At 35.8% G+C, this 19,426-nt stretch overlaps 1 protein-coding gene across 1 annotated transcript; it reads right to left on the minus strand.

The window, feature by feature from the left end:
- Positions 1-12,858: 12,858 nt before the first annotated feature.
- LOC149773051 (neuroligin-4, Y-linked-like) lies at positions 12,859-17,368 on the minus strand. Its single transcript, XM_089946931.1, has 2 exons — positions 15,748-17,368; positions 12,859-13,345 (listed from the first exon to the last, which is right to left on the minus strand). The coding sequence occupies exons 1-2, from the start codon at positions 17,325-17,327 to the stop codon at positions 13,111-13,113; spliced, it is 1,815 nt and encodes a 604-aa protein (XP_089803057.1). The 5' UTR covers positions 17,328-17,368; the 3' UTR covers positions 12,859-13,110.
- Positions 17,369-19,426: the final 2,058 nt, after the last annotated feature.

A 19,426-nucleotide genomic window follows, 5' to 3' on the forward strand; every position in this document is an offset into this window, starting at 1 on the left:
GTGTGTGTGTGTGTTCGAGTTTCTAAATGCTTTACATTATTTTTGTCTATACAGGTCTGGGTAGGTTTGTACCATTTGCTAGATTTATTCGATTTACGTATAATTTATCTTTTTACTGTCCATTTCATTAATATGTGCTTGAAATGAAATATTTTCAAATGTTTCAAAGATCAAAATTACAATTAAGTTGGTTTACTGCTTAGTGATCTGTGTGTGTGTGAGAGAGAGAGAGGGAGCATATAAACGTAAGCACCAACAACAAAACACAAATTCCTGTTTCTTTATAAAAACAGATAAAGAACGACAAAGATTGTATCTCATTACAAAACACAGAAAAAGAAAGTTGCTTTATATACACGATAAACAGTCGTACCTTCATATGCACTTAATAAAAGGGACAAAAAGACTGGACAAAATCAAATTGAAACGAAACACAGGGTAGATATCACTGACAATTAGAAAATCGGAAAACAAAACGGAAAATGCGCGTAAAACTGGTTCAACTATTCCAAATGTCTGAATACAAATGAGTACGGACCTTGAAGCCTAAAACTTGAAAAAAGTTTGCAGGAAACAAATTTTTAAAATAAAAACAAAGTGATATACAATTCCAAATTCTTTTCTCAAAATTCTGTTATTTCTTTTTCTTTTCGGGAAAATACATAAACAGCAGGAAAAGGTAGGACATTGATAATGACACACAAAACCCATTATATTTATGTCAGTGAAGTGTCAGTCCTAAAGCTCTAACGAATTCCTTAGCCTGGGACGGGTCTGCTGGGTGTCCACAAATATAGATTTTACTCAAAACATACAAATTCAACGATAAAATGTAAAGCACGTTTTACTTCTGTGTTAATTACTTTTGTGTTCATGACCAATAACGTTTTTTTTTTAATGGGGGGGGGGGGGTAAATACATCGTGAAGACATCACGGTTTGCAAGAGGAATCAACAAAAACCACGTATAAATTTAAATGCATTAATGTTTGATGTTGTTAGTGGCCATACTGGCCTGATTTATCAAAAGTTCCAAAATGTTTTTAATTCAAATTACAATTATTTTGGATTTTAAAAAGTCTAAATGCATCCATTTTGTTCTGATTTCAGCTAGAAACTTACTAAGCATGATTGATTCTTAATTAAGTTTCGCTTGATAACTGTATACTGATATATATATATATATATATATATATATATATATATATATATATATATATATATATATATAACCTAAATTCCGATTGCCAGTTTTAAAAAAAAGAGAAAACATTCACTAAATCCCTCAAATGTGTTTATATCATGACCCATTGTTCATCCAAATTAAAGAATCTCCTTGGGATTTTGTGAAAGTTTATTTTTATTGTCAATAGGGATATACACATGTCATGACTAGCAAGTTTGCTTTTGTCATTTTGTAGTGATAATGAACAGTGCTCTTGTGGGTCGGTGGTTCTTCCCTAGGTTTTCCAGGGTTCTTCCTCCACCAGTTATACTGGCCGCCATGTATAGCCTATCTTGTGCTGAAAAATGGCGTTAAACCCGAGATCAACAACAACAACAATGAACAGTGCTTTCTTTTATATATCACAAGGACTGCCATGGTTCAGTGGTTATGACACTGGACTCATGAGCATATGGGCATGGCTTCTAGTAATACCTTCACGTCAGTTGTGATCAGCTATTAACTTTAATTATACTAACCTCATCAAAATATAACTTTCAGCATGTTAATGTGCCAGAAAATGGCAAATATGTACAAACAGATATGATGTGCATGTTATATTAATGAGATATGCAAACAAACTGTATAACTGGCTGCATAGATCATGGATGAGTGCACATATCATTATGTAGGAGACAGATATAAAAGGTTAGAAAATGTATTTTAATAAAATTACTCTTGAACCAAATTCTGTATAGTTATTATATAATGCATTTTCAAACAACAATATTGGCAATTTAGATACTTATGTCTTATAATTACTTTTCTAATCAAACTTCAACTATAAACATTGAGAGTTTGAACGTAAGAAAAGAATGTAAGCAAGTAAATGTTTGAAATTTAGGGAAAACAAATTGTTATTACTGTTTTTCCTTATTACTAACATGAAAATAGTTGATATTTACATACTTTCATGGTACAGTTTTTGAACAGCTTTATTGAGTACACATTGAAAAATTTATATGGCAAACTTTAACCAGTTCTGGGATGCACCAGTTACATTATACAAGGTATAAACAATAGTGTGGATGAAATATGTACAATTTCACTAAATCCACTCCACAGATAATGTCTGATATTTCTGATTCACGTCATGTCCTAACATTTACATACAGTTACAACTCTATGGTCATAAACTAAGTAACAGAAATAAGCGAAACCAACAAGCTAAACATAACAAATAATTTAATTATCAAAGTTATAAAATGAAATGTAAGTAGAACTTACAGTGTAATGAAGTGAATCAAAAATAATCATCAAAGGTTCTATTCAAGTCCAAAAGAATCAAATGTTGTTACTCATTTCTCTCCGTATAATCATTTTCAAGAGTCTATTATAACTATATGTCGCCATATATCCCACGACAAATCTTACCACTCAATTTAATACATGAATTGCAAAATACCTATTCATGTGATCTAACCCATCCAGTGGGAGATACTTTAATTATTCTAAGAAAAACCTGACATATTCCCTTAAATGGAAAATAACCCCAAACTAGTAAACAGGTCTTATTATAAATATTATTATTAATGGTCATAAACACCTACGTCAGCAACTATTTATAGATCCTATGCAATATACACTCTTAATATCTTAAAATAGAATTGCATACCCATTTACAAAAAATAACTATTTAAAATCTTGAATATAGATGATCATAACAATTTATAGTCATGACTAAAAAAAATATATAATATAGAGACAATTATGCACCAAGAGTAAAAAAAGATACGGACATAATGAAACACACATCATCTAAAAACCAACATTGCTTCAATCATATAATTTCATACTGATAAATCTTTTTGTTAATGTGGTAATAAGGTTTTAACCAAATGATCTGACAGATACAGGTCACATGAGGTCAGCTCCAGGCTCCACACGCGTTTGTAACCTTATATGCCATATAATAAAATTTGCATGAGAAACTAATGTGCGTGTGTTTTCTGTTTTAGGCAGTTGTAATCTAGCCATTAAAGTAGTCCGATCAAACCCTGGTGTTGTGTCATTGTGCAGACCATAACATACTGTCAGTAGTTAAAATTTTGGAATAACTTGATTAAGAAATATACATCCATAACAAAACTTAAATCTGGATATACAAGTTTATGTAATAATTGTGACCGCTCCGGTGGCCTAGTGGTTAGAGCGTCCACATCGGATGCGGGAGGTCGTGGGTTCTATCCCCGACCGAGTCATACAAAAGACTTACAAAAATGGTACGCACAGCATTAAGAGGTTAATTTAAGGACTGGTTGACCTGGTGTCGGGATAATGTGACTGGGTGGGACATCATGCTATATGTCTGGGCATGATGCCCCAGTGCTAGACATCACTTTAACCTCCCACAGTGCAGACATCGTAGCGATAAAGCTACGATCAAAATCCAAATCACACACACACATGTGTTAATTGGGACATCATGGACAAACTTAATCAACCACATGAAATGGACTTTAATTCATCCCATCAAGCTGAATCTTGGAGGAAGTGGAAGAATACTATGCAAATATTACTTAGATGTTGCAATTGCAGATAAAAAGACAAAGAAAATTTCATTGCTTTCCTATACATTATTGGTCAGGAGGGTAGGACATTTACAACACATTTACATCTGAGGCCAGTGAACCTAAAACAATGCATCCACTTATCAAGAAGGTTGAGGCGTACTGCAATCACAAGCAGATCATTATGGTAGGAAGGCACAAATTCAACACAAGAATCGAACAAAAGAATGATACAATTGACCAATAAATAACTGAACTTTAATTGATTGACAACAACTTTAAATATGAAAATCTACAGAAGGACGTGATATGAGATCAAATTGTCTGTGGGACCCGTTCTAAAAAAAGTAAAAGAAAGACATTTATGAGAGGGTCAAATGACACTACAAAAAGCAGTGACTATCTGCAAAGCAGACGAAGAATCCAAAAGGCTGATTCAAAATATGCAAAATGAAGCAGCTGCATGTGAAGATCATGGTGTAAAAAGTATTACAAAAGAAAAGGGCAAAGCAGAAGTGACATAAAAGATATCAACTTCTAGATTATTCAAATGTGGCAATCTACATGCAACGGATGTCATGGATAATGAAAACTCGCTACAAGTGGCAATCTACATGCAACAGATGTCATGGCTAATGAAAAACTTGCTACAGGTGGCAATCTACATGCAACAGATGTCATGGCTAATGAAAAACTTGCTACAGGTGGCAAACTTCAAGCAACAGATGTCCTGACTAATGAAAAACTTGCTACAGGTGGCAATCTACGTGCAACAGATGTCATGGCTAATGAAAAACTTGATACATGTGGCATTCTACATGCAACACATGTCCTGGCTAATGAAAAACTTGCTACAGGTGGTAATCTACATGCAAAGGATGTCCTGGCTAATGAAAAACTTGCTACAGGTATATAAAACAGTATCATTATTTCCAAAATGCTGCAAGACAAGCTACTCTGGGGACAAATTGCCATAGGCATCAAGGATCAGTAACAAGATTGTACATAATGAAAAGCAATAAACCACTTACTTTTGGTTGCAAAACATCTCAAGATTTATAATTAATACAAATATATTGCAATGTTAACAAGAATAAGAACAAACCTGTCTAAATAGAATTTCCCAATGCATTCAGAAATCTACTGTATGATTCTGAAACAAAAATAAAATATAATTGATAAAAGTATGAAACCTACCATTAATCCGCCAAGGAAGGTTCCTGAAGTTTTACAAGAACCACTTAAATCAACCTTTGAAGAGATGAAACTAAAAACAATATAATAAGGCAAGTAAAGGAATCAACAGAATGGGCCCGTTCATTAGTAATTGTTGAAAAACCCAAATTGGGGAAAAATTCAAAATTGTCTAGATCCAAGAAATATGAATAAAGTTATCAAATGAGAGCATTATCAGCTTCCTATAGTTGAAGATATGCCCACAAGGATGGTAGGTGCTAAGTTTGTTTGAGTTAAGGTTTTCTCCAAACTAGATACCAATCTTGCTTACTGGCAAATACCCCTGGGTGATGACAGCCAGTTATAAACATTTAACACCCCATTTGGTAGATATTGTTATCTTAAGATGTCTTTTAGTATTAAATCCGGTTAAGAAGTGTTCCAAAAACGCATAGCACAGTGTTTTGAGGATATACCTTGGGTGGAGAATGATGTTAATAACGTAACTGACTGGGGAACTTCAAAACAAGATCATGAAGACAAATTCCAGAGATGCCTGGAAATAAGAACCAAACATGACGATGAATCTGGATATGTGTCAATTTAGACTAACAGAAGTGTGTTTCATGGGACAAGTACTGCCATCATCAAGTATAAAATTTGATCCAGAAAAAGTTAAAGCAATCACAAAAATGTCCACTCTGATGGACACTACAGGAATTAAAAGATTACTGGATACAGTCAACTTGCCAAATATATCCCATATATGCCTGTAGTGCCAAAATAAATCAGAGCGCTTTCGAAAAGTTACATGGAATTTGTTTTGGAAACTGCACAAAAAGATGCATTTGAAGAGAAATTTATCAAACAGATTCTAAGCAAAGAACCTTTCTTGAAATATTTTGATGTCAAGAGGCCTGTTGCTGCTCGTTGTGGTGTATCTAAATCAGGACTTAGAGCACTGCTAATGCAATCTGGCAAACCAGTAGCATTTGCATCAAGGTCCTTGACTTAAGCAGAAACAAGGTATGCACAGCTAGAAAAAGAACTGTTAGCTGTGTTGTTTAGAAAGATTTAATCAATATATTTACAGTCATCAAGTTCAATTTGAGTCAGATCATAAACCTCAAGAATCAATCCTCAAGAAACCTCTATCTGCCGCACAAAGCTAGACTTCAGCGGCATTTAAAACTGCATATGTAGAGTTTTGTCTTGACTTATTATCCAGGAAAAGAAAATAATTTTAGCTGATACATTGTCCAGAATACAGACAGTCAAACACATCTGCTAAGAACATGGAAAGTGAAATTGAATGGTATGTGCACATGATCATATCATTGCAGATACACAGTTAGAAGCATTAAAGAACTGAACTAAATTTTTACAATAAAATGGCCAACTTAGGAAACATGATTCAAATGGGTTGGCCAAATGATAAGCATATTGTATCCTTTGAAATCAGAAGCTTTTGGAACTGCATAAATGAAATTATTTCAGAAATAGATGGATCACTTCGAAAAGAAAGAGAAGATTGTAATACCAGACGCCTTTCATAAAGGAATTCTAGAGGAGTTATACAGAAGTCACATAGGCATTGACAAAACAAAGAGCAAGAGACATTATGTATTGACCTGGCATGAATGCAACAATTGCAGACACTATCTAATTGTTCTGTTTGCCAGGAATAAAGAAAGTCAAATAACACAAGAATCATTATTGTCAACACAACCTAATGCACAGTGGGATATGGTTGGAACAGATTTATTTATGTTTGATAATTACAAATTTGCCTTGATAGTAGACTATTGCTTCAGACATTTTCAAGTTGCCAAGTTAGGAAATATACGAACAGGCATACTAATCACACAAAGTCAGTGTTTGCAAGACACAGAATACCACAAGAAGTAAGAAGTAATTATGGCCCACTATTCTCAAAAAAAAATGGTCAGTTTGCAAACACCAAGGAGATTAAAACACACTACATCAAGTCCCAAGTATGAACTGGACGACTTTTAACAACATTCAGCATTTGGTATGTAATATCATGTATATGGGCTCAATGTTGGACTAAGTATATATGGCAATCTTCGAAAAAGGAGTTACGACGCAACTTATCTTCTCCCACTCCGAATTCCACAGGATATGCATAGGAATAGGTCTTAAAAATGGCCAGACTATTAAACTTAGCTGCCTATGCCGTAACAGTAGCTGTGAATTTGCAGCTGGCGGAATGATATGCAGTGCTCTCTACTTTTGTCTTATTTAAGAGTCACCATAAGTCCAAGCATCATTTGTAACCTTTATATTTTGCTCTCCTATTTAATGGTCGTGTTGATGGAATCTGCAACCAAGCCGCCAAATTGACCAATTTCCCTCCCCCACAACCTTAGTGTCAGTGCAGAGACATTACTGCTGGCTAGTTTCATTTATAAGGCTTTCACTGAAGTAAACAGAGGTCTCCATCATCATGTGTGACCATACTGTTGAAGAGGCATTTTACCAAGTTACTGATTCCATACTTGATCAGTAGAGTATAAAGAGTTGTTTTTTGACAAAACAAAACATAACTTCCAATGAAATGGTATGATCTGCATCACTGGAGGACAGTGACCAAATTCCTATACATCCATCATGACCACATGAGAAATCAACCAACTGATACAGAAAAATTGACTACCTGGCTATCACAGTGTGATGATACACAGTGCCATACTTCAAGAAATATGACGGTGATGTTACAGCAGTTCAATAGTTTTTAAAATTTGTATAACAGCTACTATATTTAATATCTTTTTAATTTCAAATCCATACAAATATCAAAATTCTTTTTTTTTAACACTGTAAACTTTTGTCAGTAAAGTCTATACATAACTGAAAAATAAATAACCATAATTATCCACATTGGAAAAATGGCAATAACCTTGTTTGTTGTGTTATTAAATATTTCATACTGAATACAAACCAACCAAAGTTATGGAAACTAATCTCAATAAGTCTTGAAAATCACAACATACAGTGACAAAAACTTTTTTTTACAAATTTTCCACGCATGTATGACCAAAGAAATTGTAGTATGAGAAAAAACGTTAAGATGTGATGGAATAACAGTTGATATAATCAACAGTTTCCAGTATCAGATGAAAAGGAAATTGTATCAAATATTTACAATATAGTTGTTGCATCTTCAATTCATAGACTTGTTAGATGCAGTGATAATTATAGGCAATCAGCTGGCCCAAGGTTCAACAATGAAGTTTATCATGGACTCATCCAAGTCATGCAGATAATAGATTGTATAAATTTTTCGCCAAATTACACAGCATGGTTTTGTGGACCCAAAACATTATGGTTTTGATGTCAGACGTTGTGCCCCGGGCACCTGTGTTATTTAGTACTAATCCAGATTTTTACATTTAATTTACAGAGCCTCGAAACCAGTTCACTGGTCGTTTATTGCGGCTTTCGTGTGCAATACCTTAGTAACATATTTGGGTTTTGTAAAGATGTTTTCAAGGTTATGTTTGGAGCTAAACACGCAGTCACCTTATTTCGTAAAAACTACGCCAACGAAGCAGTTTGGCCACTAGGATGTGCTGCTGTTAAAGTTGAGTCGTCATCTATGACTTTTTGGATGTCTGAGCTGACCCGATTATTGACTACAGAATCAAGTTTGTTATCATGTATCCAGTCAGGAACAAAATTAACACTATCGTTTCATGCGCACACCATGCACCATAGACGCTTGCTCACCAACTGGTATGCGGGACAATTTACATGGCAAATAAGTAGCCAACAGGTGCTTACGGCACCATAACATGTGCTCGTGGCGTTTCAAAATGTAAATCGTTTACATGGGTCTTCAGATTTCACACCAAGACATTCGTACAGATTTATTGGTGTTGTTGTTGTTGTAGGGTTTAACGCCATTTTTCAGCACACGATAGGCTATACATGGCGGCCAGTATTAATGGTGGAGGAAGAACCCTGGAAAACCTCAGAAAGAACCACCAACCCACGACAAGCTACTAGCAAGCTTTCTCACATACCCACATTGGCTGAAGCCGAGACTCGAACCCACGCAGACAGAGGTGAGATGGCAGTGATCCGTAAAACAGAGTTATTACTTTTCACTGAAACACGTGCAGTTGTTGAATTGCTGGTGCCAATTACAAATTTAATGATATGATGCTTTCTGACAAGACTATTGTTAGAAGGTTCTGTCGGCCGAATGAGGTTCATTGATGCACCTGTAGAAAATGCATAATTGAACGTGCTGGAACAGAAAAGTTAAAAATGAATTTGGGGTCACACTGAAACTTTCTCCAGCAAACTTTACCAGAAATACACTATGGTTGACACAAAACTCAATCAGCTTAATGCAGTTGCAAAAAATGTGGCATTTCTCGTGTTGTTGCTGGTGTCGACCCAGGTGACTTTGTTATTATTCAACATCAACTGGTGAATTGCAAATATATAATGTTGGCATTCAACATATTATTGTCAAGTTAAAGGGCACTGTCGCAATGAATCTGACTGAAGTCACTGAATACAGCGGAATCAGAGATTCTGACGTGTCGCTTGTGTTTATTCAAGAGTATGTTGATGATGCTATTGCAACAACAAAACAACATTTGGATGAACAGATTGCATATGTACCCGAATATTAACCAGTCAAGGAAAGGAAGAAAAAATTGATATAGTGAATGGCTGACTTATTTTCAATTCTGTCGGGGATGATTTCGATTCACCTAAACCTTACATCTTAAAGTTGCTCGAGTCTGGATCATATTTGTTCATCGCAGCCGTTTATAGTGTAAAGTGGGATGCAATAATAATAGTTATTATGCTTACAAAAAAGAAACAAAACATTCAGAGAGGTGAGCCATTAGTTACACGTACCACTAAAGACGATTATATTCAAGAATCGTTCATATATACAATATCAGTGTCGTTGGTTGCCAAAGATGAAATTAAGTTCAAAGGACTCAATGTTGCTCCTAACAGGTACTAAACCATCTTAAGAGTTTGTGTTTAATATTAGATTTATCATTACATATAAGTGACGGATTCTGACCGCGGTGATGAAATTGCGGAATTTACTGATGACCAAACAAAAGGATGTCAGCATCGATAGTGATTTGTCTCACTTGTCGATTAATATCTGAATCAAAACGGCGTTTCGAGACCTTCGCATGCATTTAAATATTATTTTGTTAAAGCCAGATAGACATCAAGCGTTTGAACTACTCTGATGTAACTCTACGAACTCGATGCCAGTCTGGAATCATCGCACGGGCAACACCCAAAATAGACTACATCACAAGGTGTCAAAACACTCAGGGATTGTTCCTACAACGACGAAGTTGTATTCACGTCTGTATATGCTCCAATTGCGCTCACCACTGAATATTTCACACAATTAGGCAAAATAGGTCTCGACTTTTATTCAAAAAGGACGCAGTTGTTTCTGGTAACAGTTATTGGGCAAAGATGATCGTTAGATGTAAAGGTACAGGCGTAATCGGTATAATTTAAATGAAAAAGTTCCTGTCCCTCCAGAACGCATAATTGTAGGTAATTTTAATATTCCCAGGGCCGATACTTTTGTAACTGTATAATAGTTGTACCAGTAATAAATGGGTAATTGGGTAGAGGTGTGTGTGCGTATTGCATCTGGACGTGATGAGTCCGGATAGAGTCTACCTCTGATGCAATGGTACTATGCAATTGCGTTAATAAAAGATTAACTATGGGGGACCCTCAATGTTATCAACGTGAACAAATAATGGAAGCTGAACAACAACGAGATAAAACCACCAAGAGAACTACATTGATCATGAAATACAAAACGCGCGTGTTTGATTGTAGATGGTACTTGTGGGCTTGCCGCAACAACAACCGATAGTAAATGGTGTCTCTGATGGTGGTAACAAATTAATTTCGATATGATTACATTCACGAATACGAGTCTATTCTGGATTGCTTGCAGCGGCACGAATGAATCTCAGGCTATTAGTAAACTTATATTCGATCAATATCGAGGATAATATAATTAGTTTGGCCAAGTCCGAACATGACAAACATGGAAAATCGCCAACTCAGAGCACAGGTAAGAAACCGAGTAGCGGATGTACAGACAACCAAAGTCAAGTAAAACATCTACCGTAGAAGTGGCATCATCCCTTGTGCCGGTCACTGCTCTGCATCACTGCGTGTTAATTGCTAGTTCCACTTCATTTTCGTGGATTAATAATGCTAATATTACACGTGTTTGGCTTGTTGGCAAAAGTATTATTAATAGAGGCAGTAACCTAGAAAAGTAATAAAAACATGAGCAAAAAAGGAAAAATCACTATACTAACACTACTAATGCTATCGGAATAGACACACAGTCTTGGTACTTAATGTCACTATCAGAATAGAATTCAGCCCCGATACACCTAATGTAACCCCGCGATTGAGATTTCCTTGTCTTGGTATAAACCCCAACATGGATTATTTTTCTCACCCATTGTTTACATTGACATTACAATTGTTAATAATACTGTCGGAAAACAAACACATCCACGATATTTAATGTTACTATCGGAATAGACACTCAGCTTTTCGTTTAATCCGTGAATAAAAAAGGAGCATGCAAGAATAGGTAGTCATAGTGGAGAGCATAGGTCAGCCGAATACTTTCTTTCCAGTTGATTATAGTACACAAACCACTTCTAACATTACGACTGCCACGCGTTGCTTTAAGCCGATCTTCGTTCTCGACATTCGATACCATTAATACTCTGTTATTTATTCACGCACGCGAGCGTGCGCGCCCCTACTGCAAAACATTAGTGTTAAAGTGACGTTGACCTATGTGATTTTACATACACATTTGGTAATTTATTCGAATATTCCAAACAGGAGATCGTGCAAAAGGTAGAGATATAAGTGTGTGTGTGTGTGTCAGTTTATAGTCATATCTAGTACCGAGGCATCATGCCGCAGACATGTAGCATGATGTTCCACCCAGTCACATTATCCTGACACCAGGCCAACCAGTCCTACCAATAACATCTTAATGCTGAGCGCCAAGCCTAGGAAGCTGTTAGTACCAGTTTTGGAAGTCTTTGGTATGACTAAGCCGGGGATTGAACCTACGACCTCCCGCATTTGAACCGGACACTCTAACTACTAGGCCACCGGATAAAACATGACTGAGTCGATCATGGATAGACTGTCAATAAGAACGGTAGACAGTGACCAGTTAAACAAAAGCTATATTATATTGCCTTTGAATTTATGTTCCTTTAGTTAACTTAAGGAGTCATACAGTAAGGAATGCAGATGTATCTACAAAGAGGAGAAAAGAGTTGTTGCAAGTACCGAAAAAAAATTTACATTTTCAGGATGTACACGTGACTCAATCCCAAATATACCATTTATTTTATACGCTGCCAGAATTCATTTGCTTTGACTGGTACAGCATTTGTTTAATCTCATAACCATAAATAACACTACCAAAACAGTTGAGACTGTTTTAATACCCTCAGTTTTCTTCCGCCGATACTCTGTATAATCCAGGCTGCTTTTGAGGAATTGAAATTGTTGCTGATTATTGAATTATTTCTCTATGGGCTCGTTACATTCTTAGAATAATGCAATAATAAATAACAAGGACTCAAAATAAAACTTTAAATATTTTGGACTACTCTCCTTATATACCAACCATTTCAAATTAAATATCTAAACTTCTATCTTGTTTACATTTTTGCAAATACTCGACTAATTTGCAGAATTGATAGGTTTCGGATATTTCTGTATTTTAAATGCAATTTATTTCAATGTTGCTACAGAAGAAACAAGAGTAAATGTTATAAGACCACAATATCTTTTGAAAAAAGCAACAATTCTGAACAACAAAAAACCATCTTCCCCTTGTTCGTTCCACAATTTTAATCATGAATTAGGTATTCTGATTTTCAAGATGAAAAAGCACAAGTACAAAACATTTCATGATGACAGCATATTTTGTGATTTTACAACTTAACTCTGAACATATCAATTAGCGCATAAGAAGAAGAGAGATGTATTACGCGAATTTGATTACAGAATCCAAATCGGTAACATGCAATTGCTTTAAAATCGATAAGTTTACGGCATATGATACTCTAATCTGCGTTCTTAAAAGTAAATTGGGACAATGAGTTGGTGCAATTTACTTCCTCCCAACAATTGGTGGCACATTTAAACCAGGTCCATGTTGCGTTGCTGCTTCAAATATGGAGGGCACCACTTTCTGCCAAAAGGACACCCTGTCCGGAGACCACCGACTTTTGACGGAATGTTCCGACATGTTGATATCAAAATCGATGTACTTCTGGTCACGAACACCAAATCTAGGCCATGTAATGCTGGCGAATCTGGAAATGTCCACGGGCTTATTTGGATCTCTGAAACATTGTATAAGATGTTATACCAATATTAAATTGTATTTTTGCCATCGTTATCTAAACAAATAATCATCAAATATAAAAAGAATCGTACAATCGATTTAGATAAACAAAAAAAAAGACCCTTATCACTGGAGTTGCCCCCACACCCGGATTTGTAAACAATCCATTGTGCAGAGCATATATATATATATATATATATATATATATATATATATATATATATATATATATATATATATATAAGCCTTCTGCCACTTTTTTAACTTTTTGGCTTTAACTGTAATTAGTCTATCTTAGGAAACATCATTCGACTTTATTGCCACCGGGACTCAGCATTATCATTCACACATATACCGAAATAAATGCAAATGATACAGCACTTCATCTTCTGATAAGGCTGTCGCTTTATCGCCAATGACCTAACGTTTTAGTACAGAGAACAATTTCTAGAACACTAATGGCATCAAGCTAACATTTGCAACAGCACTGCATTTTATTCACCTAATACAATTTCGTTATCTAATTCACAATCATGAAATACGTTTGTCTCTACTAAGTTAAAAGGACGGTAAAATAATCCTGTTTGAAATTTCATTATCTTTAGTTGCCTTACATGAATGTGAAAGGAAAACATAACAAATAGTTTTCATGTGTCACAAAGAAGCTATAAACAACAGCGAGTTATCAGGATGTTGGGATTTGGGGTGTCCACTTTTTTTACGGATGTTATAATCCGCCATGGACGACGCAGGCTAAATTGCAGTTAAGCAAAATAAGAAACCTTCTAAGGATTAATACGATAGAAAATGGATTTTATTTTAAACATAGTATATAAAAGAATGCACTATAAAAGTGGGAACAATACCGTATCAACCTGACCCACAACGTCTTCTGATGAAATGCGGGTCCCGTGAGCGTGATTTCGTCACGTCGAAACTGTCAGTAAGTCCATTGTGATGACATTGTAAAAGTCTATGATAATTTAGTGCTTCAATTTTAATTCACAAAAACTGATACAAATGAATATGTCAGTTGGTTGAGGAATCGATATCTGTATACACTACAACCATCGTTAATCTTTAATCAGGCTGGAGAATTGGGTATGAACACCGTGTAATGATGGTTGAAATATAAATCTTTCGCATAGGTTTTGCATATTCAATAGCAACTACTTCTATGAATATTTTCTTATCTCGTAAATTGAAACATCCTTTCATTTTGGTTTTCTTATGCAAAATGCGCGTACGTTTGAAGACACGGTGAACCATATGAAGTAATTTTGGGGTGATCAAAAGCAGGAAAGAACAGAGTGGAACGTAAAAGAACTATGGTCGTTTTAGGTTTTCAATAATTCGGTCAAATTTAGGTTTCATTTATATAGGATCACACAATGTAAAGCCCAAGGGCGTAAAGTCTTTCTCGCGTGATTCGGCAACCGTGCATAAAGCAAAGTATGTGCGGTTGATATTACATGGTCAATAAATATATACATTATTTATTAAATGAAACGGAGCCTTTCCTTTCTGTCTAACAAATAAAATGTACTCAAGCAGCACGTGAGAATTTTATGTTTCAGTACACCTTAAGTCACAAAACTGTACGCATCAAAACAAAACTGAACTTTCCTAATCGTGTTTGAAAGTACGTTTTTATCCGTTTTGGTAACGTTCTTGTCTATTTCGGCAATAAGTCACACCCAGGGACAAATGGGACTCCACTGACCGCGAACTTTTCACCTAGTTTTTAGAATAGCTGATTTTTAGTTTCTTTTGCCGCACCAAAGACTGCTTTGAGACTCGGTCATTTAATATTATCTTTTCTCTAACTTATTAATGATTTTATACAGTCATACCCACTTTTATCATGTGAATGCAGTTTAGTTTTTGACACTTTATCATCGCTTACCTGTTCTTAATCAGTCTTAATCAGATGAGACTTGAATCAGAATACGCCTTAAGCACTGCGTCGATTAAGGTGTATCTGATTGGTTATAATGACCTGAGACTGTTTGCTAACTGTATCGTTTCGGAGCGTGCAGTGGTTAGCGTGCAGGACTGACTTTAGTATATCCTTGAGCAACGTATTTTCCTCCAACGTCATCCTCACTATATAACCTGGTTGTGTTGCTGAGACGTAAAGCATCAAACCAAGCCAAACCTAATCATATAATTTTCAGTGAGAAAAAAACGATTTCCGAAAATTTAGTTGCGTCAATGCAATAGTTGGTTAAACGGACGTTCAATAAAGTGATGTAGACTGTATCATGCGGTGAAAATATTCAGCATTTTTTCAGCTGGTTTCAAGTATATGATCATCGGTATAATATTGTAGACATATATAAAACGAATTGATTTTAACAGAAAGAAAAACCAACAAATTTACAGCAGAAAATTTCTAACCCTGATTTCGCAAAATTAGTCCACATCGTCATCATAATACGGGAAAGTATGATCTCTTCATGTGTGGAGTTCATAGATCCGGCATGACCAAATACAAAAGGTATTTCCTGTCCATGAGAGGCCCCGGTTATATAATCGTAGTTACTGAATTGCATCTTGAAGGTCGGCTTATGGGAATACTTGTACAAATAGGTTCCTTTCTTCTGCGAATATTCAGTGTGTACTAAGATTGTCTTTATGGCTGGAACAAGAAATGTAAAATCTCTTGAGAGTTCCACCAGTTTATCCCTTATTCGAATATCGTCATTAGGGTCAACCCAATCGGTATACTCGTGAATAATGGCATTGTCTATGGCCGGAACATCCCTGTAGAAAAGATTACGTGTAATGGCGGGAACAATCACGGTGTCGAAAACTGATTTTGGGCATCCTTCTGCTATGCTGTGATTTGCATAGTAATTAACGACTGCATCAAATTGAGATCCGACATAAATATCGTCCATGCTGTTAACCCCAGTCATGACGTCAACCGAGGAAAACATGGACATTGGGTATCGAGCTTTTTGATCCCGTTCACCTAAAATGTTATCGGGTGATATCTGTAAGAATTCGCGGTCCAACATAGGACCAAAATTAAATCTCAGATCTATGGCTTTATCAATGGCAATGTTCAGATCGGTGTGGATGCCTGTCGTAATATTCAAAGCTTTAATAATATCTGTTACAGACTTGTTTCTTAGACAGATCATGGTGAGCGAGCTATCAGCATGCATACAATTCAGACTAGTAAGAAAACGAGTCTGGACTTTTGTATGAATTTCAGACTTTTCAGCAAATGCCCATAATGATAAAGGAGTCCCACTTTCTCCGATGATTCTGTGAAATAAACCTTTGTTCCCCGGATACAAAGCTTGATAGAAAACGCTTGCCGACCCAGCAGATTCTCCAAATAATGTTATTTTAGTAATGTCACCTCCAAATGCGGCAATATTGTCATGCACCCATTTTATGGCTAATTGTTGATCCCAGAGTCCGTAGTTTCCAGGAGATGCCGAATCTCCTGTTGATAGAAATCCAAATACTGATAGTCTGTAATTAATGGTCACAACGATGACGTCATGGAAAGACCCGATAATGCTAGCATCATAATACATTTTCGTCCCTATAATAAATCCACCACCATAGATCCAGATCATTACGGGATATGTAACGTTTGTAATCTTACTTTGAAAGGCTGGAGAAGGGATGTATATATCTAAATTTAAACAGTCTTCATCATAAGTCAGTCCAGGAACTGGAACAAAGCTTACACTGGAAGGGCAAGAAACCCCTATATTCAATGCGTGATAAGTTGATTTAAACGCCGCTTTCAATACTGGTTTACTGAAACGCCGATCACCAATCGGAGCTTCTGCATAGGGAATACTCAAAAACTTTACTATTTCTCTCGATTCTCCATCAAAGGTTACGTTATCTTTAAATCCAGTAATGGTTCCAACTTTAGTATGAACCACAACAGACTCCAATGCGGTCGCAGAGTATATCACAAGTGTCCATGAGAGAATTAGAAGTGCACTCATCTTTGATGATTTGTCCCGATATAACGCAAGAGAATCCGACTATTGTTATAATGATGTATGTATGAAATGTTATGGGAAGATCCCAGGTGTAACAGATAATATATACACGGTGTACCGTCTTATTTGCTCAGCTATACGTGCCCATGAGTAGTATCTGCATAATGGTTTTTCATAATGTCTTAATGACAATAGTTTCTTTTTTTAATGGCATTTTATTAAATAGCTGTACATATTATATTACCGTAGTATAACCTAAGTTCTATGCACTATTAGTAGTTAGAATTAATTACAATGGCAAGCTTCTCCTCTACTCATCTGAAGCCATATGACTAAGTTATGTTGTGCGATGGTCAAAGTCTGACCTTTCACCTTGAATTTCGATTAAAGTACTAGCATGCATAAAGACGTGTAGGTAGAAACCACGTGCGTTTAGTTTCTATATCAGTGACTACTAGGGAAATGATTGCTGCATTATCAATGCAATATATCAAGGTTATTTAATATTTGCATTCAAATACATTACTATTGAGGTTCATCATAAAACTGTTTTCATTATATCATGTATTTTGGCTTTATCATCTCATTTCATCATGCATTTTGGCCAGATGATTTCTTTTTATTATGCATTATTTGGCTATATGATTTCATTACTAACCTCAAATAAGCCATCACTGTCTACAACACCAACATGAATTTAGTCAGACTTACGTGCGTACCCAATAATGTCAAAAGTATGACACTTTTTCTTCATATATTCGAGTTGTTTATTTTCGACAACAGTCATTACTAATTTTCTCGACTGCTCCGGTGGCCTAAGTAGTTACAACGTCCGCCTCTGATGCAAGTTCGAATCCCGGCCAAGTCATGCCAAAGACTTATACAAATGTACCAGCAGTTGAATCGCATGGCGCTCAGCATCAAGAGATTAGTATTAGGAGTGCTTGGCCAGGTGTCAGGATATTTTGAATGGGTGGGACATGATCCTACATGGCGGCGGAATAATGCCCCGGTGTTATACATCACAATCAAACTGCTACATTGCAGACATCGGTCACTTGAAATTTTTAAACTACCGTAAATTCCAACACACACACACACACACCAATTTTCTCATTCTTGCACTGCTTTGTGCTACATTATTTAGTAAAACAAATAATGTCGATTAGTAAGTGTGTATTCCAGTATTATATTAATAGCCACAAACATATGTTTAATTGATTTACCTTTGCATATGTTCATCATTAAAATAGAACATTCGCTAAAATTATGTGAAAATTCATTTATTGAAATCTCTTCTATCACCTGCAGTCTCAGTTTTTTCTTCCACATTATTATATAAATACTTTTTGTTTTTGCTTATAATCTTGACCAAATTGACTTCGTTCCTGTTCTAAAGTCATTCCTAAGTTAATCAGTTGATCAGTGTGTTCGATCTATGTCTCTAAAAACGCATCTAACATCGCTTTTGCTTCTCTGACACATATTTATGATGCTTCAAACGAAGCAACAATTTCAGTTTATTATATTCCACTCATTTGGTAGCTTAACCCATTTTTGCGACCTTCTCAAATCCCTCAAAATAATATTACTATCGATAGCCTGAGTTTTTTCAGCATGGTTTACCTTCCATGTGAGACGTTCTTAGAAGGGGAGGGAAACATTGTACATGCCGACAATGCCCAATTGGAATTTATCAACAACGGTATCATGTCTTTGTTCAACAGTGTACGATATTACATCGATGAAAAGGAAATTGTATCAAATATTTACAACATAGATGTTGCATCTACAATTCATAGACTTGCTAGATGCTGTGATAAATATAGGAAATCAGCTGGCCCAAGGCCCAGCAATGAAGTTTATCATAGATTCATCCAAGTCATGCAGATAATAGATTGTATAAATTTCGCCAAATTGCACAGCATGGTTTTCTGGACCCACAACCTGCTGGTTTTGATGTCAGACGTTGTGCCCCGGGCACCTGTGTTATTTAGTACTAATCCAGATTTTAACCTTTGATTTACACAGCCTCTAAACTAATTCACTGGTCGTTTATTGCGGCTTTCGTGTACAATTCTCTAGTCACATATTTGGGTTTT

This window comes from Sinohyriopsis cumingii, unplaced genomic scaffold (genome assembly GCF_028554795.1).
Source record: "Sinohyriopsis cumingii isolate HCF-2022 unplaced genomic scaffold, ASM2855479v2 utg000913l, whole genome shotgun sequence".
In the NCBI taxonomy this organism is placed as follows: Eukaryota; Metazoa; Mollusca; class Bivalvia; order Unionida; family Unionidae; genus Sinohyriopsis; species Sinohyriopsis cumingii.